The following is a 12,003-nucleotide window of genomic DNA, read 5'->3' as shown; positions in this document are numbered from 1 at the left end:
TGAAACTTCCTGGGGTCTTTTTAAAAATCTGCACGTGGAGGTTCTGGAGGTTCTGATATACCCCTTTATCTCCTCCTCCTCCTCCTTCTCCTCCACTACTACCACCGCCTAATTAAGAGTCACTGTTGTAGAGAAGCAGTGTTACTTCTAGGAGCGTATTATATTTTTCGGGTTATCTCAGGGTAGAAAATAGGTTGAGAAACCTTGTTTTAGACTTTGGAACAGGTAATGCTTCCTCAAGAAGCAGAATGCCTCAGACACCCCTTGTCCCCACTCTCCAGGTGACTACTTCAAATTACATCCTGCCTACCACATGGACAGACCCAAGTCTTCTCTAGGGCTATCGCCATTTTTAATCGTTTAACCCAGAAATAATAGGCTAGTGCTTAGAACTGTGGGTTTGGTAAGGTCTAATTACATTGGGTGTAGTTCCTGCCTTAATGGATCCATAACCTTAGAAGCCAAATGCCTTTGAATTATGTCTCCTACGTAAGATTTCCTCAAGAATCACTATTTTTGGTGAAATTAGAATCCTGAACTGAGACACTTAATACCTGGATTTCTAGGTTAACTTTGAGGTTTTTTGGTTTTTAAATTTAATTTAATTTTAATTGCAGTATAGTTAACCTACAGTGTTATATTAGTTTCAGATGTATAATACAGTGATTCGGCAATTCTATACATTACTCAGTACTCATTGTGATAAGCGTACTCTTAATTCCCTTCACCTATTTCACCAATCCTCCCCACCCACCTCCCTCCGGTAACCATCAGTTTGTTCTCTAGTTCAGAGTCTGTTTCTCGGTCTAGGTTAACTTTGACTGATTCTGGAGTTTCTGTGCTAAAATGTGGGAGAGCCAAAAGTGCTAGAAACTCAGTTTCATTTTTTCCCCAGACATATCCTGATTGTCTAGTGCAGAACTAGCCTAGGGACCCCAAGAGCAGAGATTCCCATCACCTGCAGGAGTGAAATAAATGCAGGCCAGACTTTCCAAATGTGTGGCATCTGAGCCTGGCATTCACCATGAAACCACACTATCATCTCTCCATGCATCCTTAGGTATCACTGGGCTTAAATGTAAATCCTCAGGACTACGGCCTTGATTTCCCCCATTGAATAATGAATGACTAGAGAGCGTGAGAACTGTTTTGTTGTCCTCGGGTATGGCCTGGGTAAGGCATGTCCCCAGGGCCTCAGACATCTTATGCTGTTGTACTCACGAGGGGCAGAGGCTGCAGGATCACTCTGTGTTGTAGCTCCTTCTGTTAAGTTCTTCTTTCTCTTGCTCCGTAACCAAGGAGAGGCCCTGTTTTCTTCCCATAGGGTGCCTCCTGGAGTTTTATAAATCACCTTTCCTTGTGGTCTCCTATGAACCATAGCTTACCCTGTTATAGGACCAGAATTCAGTGCTCCTATTAATATCCTTTCCCTCAAAGGTTGTTCTTTGTTTTTTTAGCTCCAGGCACTTTCCAGTCAGATTACCAGAGACTTAGTAATGGTTCTTTAGTTTCTGTCTCCTTTTGTACACATGCATTCTTCTCTCCCTACCAAGAATACTTTGTTCTAGATACACTAATTGATTTGCGGGTTTTTTTTTTTTCCTCTCTGCTCTGGATGCCCTTTCCACCTTCCGAAGCCCTGCTTTTTCTTGAAGGCCTGGCTCAGTCTTACTTGCAAGTTAGTCTCTTCCATCCCTAGATGTCAAATCTATCATTCAGTCAGGAAGTACTTAGGAACCGTCATTGTGCCTGGAGTTAGAGACCTAGAGATAAGAAAAGCCTAGTCCCTGCCATCAAGGAGATCACAGTGTCTGGACACAGACAGCATCTAAACCAGCTGCTACAACATAGTAGAGTAGGTGCTAGAAGATAGAGCTTGGTGTAAGGGACAGCGATGGTGCTCAGGGGAAAGTGACCGACTCTGGGCAGGAGTGCCAAGAGAGCTTCACAGACCAGATGCCGAGAGATGGGTTTCTAAGGATAAATATAACTTCACCAAGTGTAGTCAGGGCAGAAGGCCCAGAGGGGTACAGCAGCATGCCATTCTTTACAGAACTATCAGCAGTTTCCACTTGAATGGGGGGTGTGAGGTGTTCAATGGTGAGGTGAGGCTAGGGACAGGCAGGGCAGCCCTCAGACACAGGCTTGATGCTGCACCTTTCTTCTCTGGGCACTGGGGGCCAATGAAGACCTCTAATTTGGGGAGTAACGTGATGAGATTTGCATTTGTAATGATCACTGTGGACTCTGGAGAGAACAAGACTGGAAACTGGCTGGGAGTGTGAGGGTGGGGAAGTGATGGTTGAAGGCCATTGCAGTGACCCACAGAGATGTGGGGAGAAAGGCCTGAAGGAAAGCAGTGGTATTACAGATGAAAAAGGGGGTAGGAGTTAGTGAACACTGGGCTGTGAGGGAAAAGGGGAGGGGAGACACTCTAGGTTCAGACTCCCGTGATCAGGGGGTTGGTGATAATGGCACCCAGGATGGAAACACAGGGAGAAGGTGATACATTCTTGAAAATGCTTGCGGTGCCTGTGTATATGCAGGTGGAAATCATCAAGCAGCACCGTGGATCTGAAGGGCTGCAGAAAGGGGTGAGCTGAGATGCATGGGTGGTGGAGGGTCCTAGAGAGGGGTGAGACCTCCTCCTTCCATCTGTGCCCACAGCCCTGGGAAGCACTCCAGCATTAACCATGCACCTGCCTGCTTCTCTGGTGGGTTTTACGTGCCAGAGTGTAGAAGCTGTTTTCCCATCCTCATGTCTTCTCACAGTTCTTTACAAAAGTGGGCTCTAGATCACTCAGTTGACTTAAATTGGCTAGGTTGATGCCGTATCTACATCAGGCCCTGGGAAGCCGTCCACAGGTGGGTATTGTTTGAGAACTTTTGTGCAATTTGTTCCTACAGCAACCTAACATCAAACAGAAGTTTGTGGCCCTCCTGAAGCGGTTTAAAGTTTCAGATGAGGTACGACCCCTTACTCCCAAGGTTGATGGTGAGTAGAATTCCCTGAGTTTCACCCTCGTTCCTGGGGTGCATTCTTTCCTGCCACTGGGAGTCAGGACTGCAGGACCCCCAAGTGAGAGAATAGCTAAAGAAAGGCTTTAAGCTACTTGAAAAGAGAAAGGAAGGCTTTCCATGTAGCACCCAAGGATTCACGGTACCTGGAGGCAGGGGTAACCTGGTTATACTCGACTATTGGTTAATTCCACCCTTCTGGCATGGGGCATTAGTAACACATCCAGCTGTTGTTGTTTAATTTTCCCTCCTATCAGAATGGGAACACTGTGCACAACAGCCTGTGAGGTAGGCTGACCTCAGTGGTCAGCCCTAAAGTAACCAAGAACTGGCCGTCAATAGAGAAGCGGTGTCATCCCTGGGCTCTGACCGGCCTGGTGCCAGTTTTCACAGGCCTCTCTTCTCAGTGCACTGGAGAAGAGATGGAGAGGAAAATTGTTCAGAGGTTTCTTTGTCCTTCTGTGGGCTCTTCAGGAAAATAGAACCAGCCTGTTCAGGGTCACAGTCTTCTGGGTTTTCTTGCACCTGTTCTTTGGCTGAGGTGCATTAGCACTTCTGCTTTTCTTCCTCATGCCAGGCCCATGGTGTGGAGTGGCAGGGAGGCACTGAAAAGGAAAGGTGGTCTCACCACATCCCTGCTCTCAGGACTGGATCACAGAAAGGACACCAAGGTTATGCCGATGAATGTGAAGCTATGGCCTGTCCCTTAAGGAGGACTAGTTAAGGAGGCCAGTTGGTACCTGTCCAGGAGGAAAGAGTTGCACATCTACCATAGTTGTTAATAGAGGTAACCCCAAACTCAAAGGTTTTTTTCCCCCACAGGTGGGTTTTGGGCTGGAACATGTATCCCGAGAGCAGATACGAGAGGTGGAAGAGGACTTGGATGAACTGTATGATAGTCTGGAGATGTATAATCCCAGCGACAGTGGCCCTGAAATGGAGGAGACGGAGAGCATCCTTAGTACTCCAAAGCCCAAGCTCAAGTGAGGCCCACACCTCCTCTACCAAACTGTCTCCCTGCATCTCTCCTTTCTAAGCCAAAACAATCTCCTAGACCCCCTCCCTCACTTCCCCTCCATTATCAGGGTATCTTGGCTCTTCACCCTTGTTGAATCTCCAGCTGTCTGGATAAAGATCACTGTTTTTGCCTCTAGCTGACAGAAGTCCCGATAGTCTGGAGCCCTTTGGTCCAGGTCCTGCTTGTCCACCCTCTGCCATGTCCCTCCTCAGCGGGCACCCTTCCAGCCCGGGTTGTCGATCTTTCTTGAACTCCAACACCACCCAGCTCTCCATGAGCTGCTGCTCTGGGCCCTGGTGGCCACTGACCCTGGCTGTGCTTCTTCGCCGCAGGCCCTTCTTTGAGGGGATGTCGCAGTCCAGCTCACAGACGGAGATTGGCAGCCTCAACAGCAAGGGCAGCCTCGGCAAAGACACCACCAGCCCTGTGAGCAAGACCAATGGCTGTGGGGGTTGGGGAGAGGGGCCCGGGGAGTGTTGGGGATTAACACTCTGGGCACTCTATTCTTGGCTCATCTTGTGACCTCAGAAGAGCACTCTCATTTGGTTTCAACCGTGGGTATCCTAATCAGAGTCCTGGCTGGGAGCTTAGTTCTCTTATGGGCATTGCTGCGGCTATTTGGGTGTCCTTTTTTGGTCAGTTCCTGCCACAACGTGGAGCCTTCCCTCCCAGAACACACAGTACCTTAAATTTGTAAATCATGTGGTAGCTGGGAGTATGGCATCTTGCTAGTGGTGAGTAATTCTGCTTTCCAGGTAGAGAAAGAATGTAAAGGGGCAGGAAGCCCACAGGGTCTATTCAGAGACACCACATAGGCTTTATTCATAGAAGGGGGTAGTACTTGCAAAGAATTAGGAATTTAGCGGGCAGGTTTCCATTTTGCCTGTTGACCAAGAGGAAGGAGTTGCTGTCTTCTGTAGCACCACCAGAGCCCAGCGTCATCCTGGACCATGCTCTGTCCCTGCTTGGGAAGGCTCTCCCTAGCAGTGGATCAGAGGTTGGAGCCTGGGTTGATGCTGTATCTACATCAGGCCCTGGGAAGCCGTTCTTCCCCTCACTTACAACTAAAGGGAAGGAGATACCGGGCATGATTTTAGTGTAGTTTATGTTTTGCTCTTGCAAGCCCAGTGTCTTTTCTGTAGATCAAAGAAACTGAATCCTTTAAGTCCTCCTGTTCTTTCCACTCTAAGGGCATACAAAACTCACCTTGCAGATAGGTATTAATTGTGAGGAAACGATATGTGAGGCATGTGAGGCCCTCCATCCCCTGAAAAGCACTGTGTCTACGGAAGGGCTACTGCCTGTCCCAGGGTGTCTGTAGACCCCGTGGCAGCTCAAGGGTCAGCGCATGGGCTGCCTTACTGCTTGCTGCCACCAGGTGGGGCTGCCTCCCACCTTATCTCTCTTCCTGGTTAGGGCACAGTGGCCACTGTCTGGCCCTAGGACAGTGGCAGCAGGTGGCATCAGTGGGGAAATGTGGGATGGAAAACTGCGGTCCACAAGCAGAATCGCTCCAACAGAGAAGCCTCTGGCAAGCCACTTACAGACCCTGCACTCTGTGATCCGGAGCTGAGGCCTCATCTTACTATTTATATGGCTTGTAGCTGCTCTTTCTCAGGGGCTGCTGAATGGCCCTGCTGAATCGTCAGTGTCCACATGGACAGATCGTTGGCCCCTACAACCAGATTCCATCTTAAATATAAATATAAGGAATGACTCTTCTAGAAAGAAACTGGGTTGGGGCGCCTGGGTGGCTCAGTCGGTTAAGCGGCTGCCTTCAGCTCAGGTGATGATCCCAGCGTCCTGGGATCGAGCCCCACATTGGGCTCCCTGCTTGGCGAGGAGCCTGCTTCTCCCTCTCCCTATGCCTGCCTCTCTGTCTACTTGTTCTCTCTCTCTCTCTCTGTCAAATAAATAAATAAAATCTTTAAAAAAAAAAAAAGAAAGAAAGAAACTGGGACCTGGCCGAAGGAGAACTGTTTCATAGTGTGCTAGGAATGTGAAATGAGGAGTACTGTAACAAAATGCAGTTAAATTTTTAACTGACATAAGGCCCCAAAACACTAAGCATAACACTAACATGTAATGAATGCTCAGTAAACACTAGGGATCATTGTTATTAAATCGATACATTATTCTATACTAATGAAGGCATTTGTGGGTTGATAGAACATGTCTGCAAGTTCAGCTTTAGTCTCAGTTACATGACTAACATGATTTAAAGGGGAAAACCACTGATGCTCTGAGCCTCAGGTGCCTTAGAGGTGGCATGGCAGCCCAGTTAGCTCAAAAGTCAATTGAGTATCAGTCTTTACAATATGATGGCCTAAGCGTCCCTGTCTATGCAGAACATTCATTTGGGGCAAGGTGGGACTGGGTTGAGAGCACGTGCTCTGGAGGCAGACTTCAGAGTTTGAGTCTTGACTCCATCATTCCACTGACTGTGTGACCTGGGGCAGTTGCCAGACCTTCGTTTCCTCATCTACAAAGTACCTGTAAAAAAAAAAAAAAAAAAAAAAAATGCCTTTTAAGGCAGTTGTACATACGATGAGAGAATGCAGGCCAGTCCTCTAGTGTGGCGCTTGATTGATAGGCAGGTGGATTTACTATTTGGGAAGCATGCGGTAACAGAAGCTGCTATGGCTCTTCTCATCATCGTCTGTTAGAACCATTTCAGTTCTGCTGTCCTGAAACTGTTAGGATCTAGATGTCTGTTCAGTGAGTCCTTCAAATCCTCGTTCTGTTGGCTAGATTGCAAACTTGCTTTGCTGATTCTCTGTGATATTTCTATTTTGAAGAGCCCCATATGTCTCGATGTGGATGTGGAAGTTTGGAATCCTTTAGTATGAAAGGCCCTTCAGGAACGACAAAACGAGCTGTGCTTTTACACAGAGAACTTCCAAATGTATTAGGGTAAAAATACTGAGATTGTGCATATGTAAGCAGATGTGCACATGCTACCCAACTTTTATCCTCTCTCTGATTTCCTAGTGTTGTTATTTAGTTCTTTATTTTTCTTAATCTTTTTTGTTCCCCAAATTTCAAAGGATTCAGTTTATCACTAGAACCAGAAGGAATTTCTGCTGATACAAATTATTACAGTTGTTGGGGCATCTGGGTGGCTCAGTTAAGCTTTCGGCTCAGGTCATAATCTCAAGGTTGCGAGATCGAGCCCCGCATGGGGCTCTGCACTCAAGTGTGGAGTCTGCTTGGGATTCTCTCCCTCCCCCTCTGCCCCTGCCCACGCTCACTCGAGCATGCTCATTCTCTCTCTCTCTCTCTCAAATAATTTTATTTTAAAAAATTAGTACAGTTGTTGAATTTTCCCAAGACTATGAGCACACAGTAGCAACATAATTTGGTTTTGCAAGCTGATAACAATAGGCTCTGACAGTGCTTCAGTTAGGGAGGTCAAGAGATGTAGCCTTTCAGCCAAGACTACCTGCTACTAAAAGTTATTTCCACTGCGCTGTAAATAATGGTGTCAGAGACTAGGACTTCATAAAAATGATAGCCTCAAATACTGCCCCGCTCTGCTCTCCCCCACCCCCACAGGAGCATGTCCCCCTCCTGCAGCAGTCAGCACCACCCCACGGGCACAGTGCTTTGGACTGCTAGCATCTGCCTCCAGTACTACACGATTAGACACAGCTACCGCACCGCTGGTGTCCCAGGGTTCTGGGGTGAGGGAAGCCCTTTGTATTTATAGAAGTAGAAATTTGGAGAATTGGGAGTTTGCTTCTAATGGGATTGTTTGGAACATCTAGAAGAGTCAGTAAATAGTCAGCAGGTTCCCTCTAACGCCAACCCAAGTGAAAGTTGTTGCAACTTTACCATGGAAAACAATTCTGCACCTGTCAAAGGGCTTGACAATAGGACATGCTACTTAAAACCCTCCAGCAAAATGGTGTTATTGTCCCCAATTCATTCTCTTTAAATGTGTTTAATTCATTTGTCATACCGAGATTCAAAATTGAGTGAAACCATCTTCAGTCTTGTTTTTTTTTTTAAAGATTTATTTATTTATTTGAGGGAGAGAGAAAGAGCGCATCTGCGAGGGGGTGGGTGGCATGGAGGAAGGGATAGACTCTCTAGCAGACTCCCCACTGAGTACAGAGCTCCACGCAGGGCTTCATCTCACGACCCCGAGATCTGGCCTGAGCCAAAATCAGGAGTCGGACGCTTAACTGACTGAGCCACCCAGGCACCCCGTCTTCAGTCTTAAATCTGACCAGGACTTTTCCACGATTCTGGACTCTTTTAACATTGATTATTCGTATAGATAATGTGTAATGAACTAGCTGTGTAATCTGAGGCAAATCATCTCAAGATCTGGGGTCACAAGGTCTGGTTAAAGTATGTTGGGTTGATCTTGCAGATGGTTTAGGGCAGTGGTTCTCTACCAGGGGTGATTTTTGCCTCCTTCCCAAGCAACATTTGGCACTGGCAGTGACTAGAGACATTTTGATTGTCACACCTGGCAGGGCCAGTGCTGCTGCTGGCATCTGGTGCGTAGAGGCCAGGGACGCTGTTTAACATCTTGCTGCACACAGGACACATCCCCCACAACAAAGAAGGATCTGGCCCAAAGTGTCAACAGGGCTGAGGTGGAGAAACCATGGTGTAGAATATGACACAGGACCTACTTTTGTTATGCTTGTTCATTAGTTTGCCAAGTGACCCCTTGAACTTATAAGCCCAGTATTTCTCAGTACTATTTAATTTACTTAGAGGAAGGACTTTGAGTAATTGGGATGAGGTAGGATATCTTTGATCTTTCCCGACTCCCTGGTTTCCAAAAAGATTCACTAAGGCCAGTACCTTCCCTACATCTAAGACCCACAACCCTCAAATTCTCATGACTTTGACACTGATGTCTGCACAGCTAGAAACAATATTTAAAAATATGAAAAATTTAGTTTTAGTGGTGCCTGGGTGGCTCAGTTGGTTAAGCGACTGCCTTCGGCTCAGGTCATGATCCCGGGGTCCTGGCATCGAGTCCCACATCGGGCTTCCCTTGCTCTGCAGGGAGGCTGCTTCTCCCTCTCCCTCTGCCTGCCACTTTCCCTGCTTGTGCTGTCTCTCTGTCAAATAAATAAATAAAGTCTTTAAAAAATTTTTTAGTTTTATGTATCAGTATTTACAAAGTAAATTTGTAATGTTTATGAGAAATGCTAGTAAGAGTTGGGGACAAGGGAGAATTAATTCACACCTAAATGGCTTAGCATTGGGTGTCTTTTTGCTTAGTATATTCATTTGTTTTGAGGATTTTCTAGATGTTTCTACCAAGCAAAATAAATTTGGCTACCATGGTGTCTTTGGTCTTAAAGTCAAAGACATGAACTATAAGATTCTCCTTTCTTCTCAACAACTTCTGACAAGCAGAAGAGGCCCCATATGTCCCTCCTGGGCAAGGTATTTACTGCATCCAGAGTCAGAGACCTTGTGGATCCCATACAAAGCCATCCAAACTTTGAGCTTCTCTTTCCTGTGACATCTTGTGAGAGTCAGAACTGCTGGGTTCTGCATCTCACTATGGTATTGATTTAATGATTACAAAAATAACTGACCCTTCTGGTACTTAGTTTTCACAAAAACAGACTCCTTATAAGATGAAAATTTCAAAGATTTTATGAGGTCTTCCAATTAAATGGAAGTATTTTAAGCTTCTCAGGGACCTAGTAAACCAATTAGAGTGGTAGTTACTTGGATTGGTGATGACTAATTGTTATAATTTTTACAGATGGAATTGGCTGCTCTAGAAAAAGTTAAATCTGCTTGGATTAAAAATCAAGATGACAGCTTGACTGAAACAGACACTCTGGTATGTGTGGCTCAGTCCCCTGTTTAACATAGTTTTTGTACCTTTAGAAATAAAGCCAAAAGACCTTCAGGACCACCCTGAGAATTTTGCCTGTGTCTGTAGACTTGTGAATGTCCCATGTTCTCTTTTCTCCTGGAATCCTTACCCATGGAATGTAACCTTCCCTGGAGACCAGGTCATTCCCCAAATTAGCAAACCAGAACTGTCCACATTCTGTTCTTTAATTAGATCTGATTAAATGCTAATTTAGATAACTTCTCACTATCTGTCACCCTTATTTACTTCTGAGAGATGACAACCACTATCTTCCCCTCAAAAACCATCCCTTCCTCCAGTGTTGCTCTTAGAGTGAGCAGGCAGCCTACATGTTAAATTTCCACGTGATTATTGGTCAACTCCTTCCCCTAAGAGATGGGAGCTGCCCAGGAGGGCAGGCCAAGCCCTAGAGAAATGGAATGAATTGCCTGGGGTGCCCAGTTTAGACATTGACTCCACACACATTTACTGGGCAGCTACATGTGCTGAGCAATGAAGATGCAAAGGTGAGAACATCATGGTCTCTGCCATCAAGATGCCACCCTCCAGGAGGAAAGCCAAGCTGTGCACACCTGTGCAGAGGCTCTGTGGAGGCTGAGGGAAGGACAGAGTGATTCTTACTAGAGGGGGACAACTGAACTGGGCCTCTCAGAATATGCAGAAGTTCATCCAATGGGACTGGACGCTGGACACAGGGTGGGAGGGAGCAGAGAACCTTACCAAATACCATCTGGGGGTGTACTATGCATTAGCCTTACAGTGAGACCTGGTAGTTGAATGGAGTCTAAGGAAGAATTACTTCAGATTTATGTTTCCTATTTAAATAATGATGCATTGAAGATCTGGTGTATAACCCAACATTAGGTTTGATGCAGGGTAATTTAAAACTCTTCACTTGCACTTTATAGTTCACCAGTAATCCGAAAACCCAGCTTCCACTCTTTCCCGACTTCGGTTCATACTGCACAGTGGTCATTTCAAAATGAAATTCCAATCACGTCACTTTCTGATTGAAATTCTCCTTCCTACCTAAAGAAGCTGGATCATCGGTCCAGGTTTGTGCGTTGACACATAGTTTATAAATGCAGAGGACAGATTGAATAGCAAGAGACAGTACCAAGCACAGTGGGTATACTCAGTTAAATTAAACAGAAATCTTCCTCATCCGGTGAGATAGGAGCTGTAGAACCATGTGCTTCCAAGGAAAAAAGAGCGAGTGATTGACTCTCCCTGTGATGGTGATGGGCCCTGGCAGGACCCATGAGGCCCCTGGGTGCTCACTGACAGGGAAGTAACCCTTGCTGTTTCCTTTCCTCTGTGGCAGGAAATCACTGACCAGGACATGTTTGGAGATGTGAGCACGAGTCTGGTTGTGCCAGAGAAGGTCAAAACTCCCATGAAGTCCAGCAAAACAGATCTCCAAGGTTCTGCTTCCCCCAGGTACTCAAGATTGGAAGAAAATCCTAAAACATGGGGTAGAATTTAAAAAACCAAGTAGATAGTATGAGGCTGTGACCATACTTAGCAGAGGCTCATGACCTAGGGGAGAGTGGAACTAGCCATGGCCTTGGGATCGCAGGGGCTACTTAACTACCTCCTTTCCACATCTCTGGCAGCAAAATGGATGGGGTGCACACACCCCGGCAGAAGAGGAGCACACCCCTGAAGGAGCGGCAGCTCTCCAAGCCCCTGAGTGAGAGAACCAACAGCTCTGACAGTGAGCGGTCCCCCGACTTGGGCCACAGCACACAGGTACCCCATGGCCCCTCAAGGCTGGGACCCTCTCAGCCTCCTTCGACCTTGGTTTCTGTTTTGTCATCTTCCTTGGGTGGTTAAGTAGAGAGAAAAGGAGGGATATTTTGAAATGCCATGAATAAAAGTCTTGAAGACAGATCTAAATCAGAGAAGTCCACCATGTGTTACTTACTACTAGCGTGGAGTTGGCTTTGGTGCTGATCTTCAGGGAGCAGAGGAGGGAGCAGGAAACACCAGCATCGCTGCAGCCTGCATCAGCCCCAAGTGGCATTTCCACACCTTGTTTGTTCTGCCTCCTCTGCCCCCGTCAGACATCAGTCTGGAGGTTGTGTGGTGAATCAGTTGTTCTAGA

General features: G+C 46.5%; 1 protein-coding gene across 2 annotated transcripts in view; it reads left to right on the top strand.

The window, feature by feature from the left end:
* Window positions 1-12,003, top strand: part of PACS1 (phosphofurin acidic cluster sorting protein 1) — a 143,882-nt gene that overhangs the window by 118,586 nt on the left and 13,293 nt on the right. For both annotated transcript variants that reach the window (XM_044919272.1, XM_044919273.1), the window contains exons 8-13: window positions 2,908-2,967; window positions 3,841-4,001; window positions 4,369-4,462; window positions 9,780-9,860; window positions 11,221-11,336; window positions 11,513-11,648. In XM_044919272.1, coding sequence (XP_044775207.1) covers window positions 2,908-2,967; window positions 3,841-4,001; window positions 4,369-4,462; window positions 9,780-9,860; window positions 11,221-11,336; window positions 11,513-11,648 — 648 coding nt within the window. The remainder of the gene's footprint in view (window positions 1-2,907; window positions 2,968-3,840; window positions 4,002-4,368; window positions 4,463-9,779; window positions 9,861-11,220; window positions 11,337-11,512; window positions 11,649-12,003) is intronic.

This window comes from Neomonachus schauinslandi, chromosome 11, assembly GCF_002201575.2.
Source record: "Neomonachus schauinslandi chromosome 11, ASM220157v2, whole genome shotgun sequence".
NCBI lineage: Eukaryota > Metazoa > Chordata > Mammalia > Carnivora > Phocidae > Neomonachus > Neomonachus schauinslandi.
The sequence above is the reverse complement of the archived record's forward strand: the minus strand, read 5'-3'. Positions and strand labels throughout refer to the sequence as shown.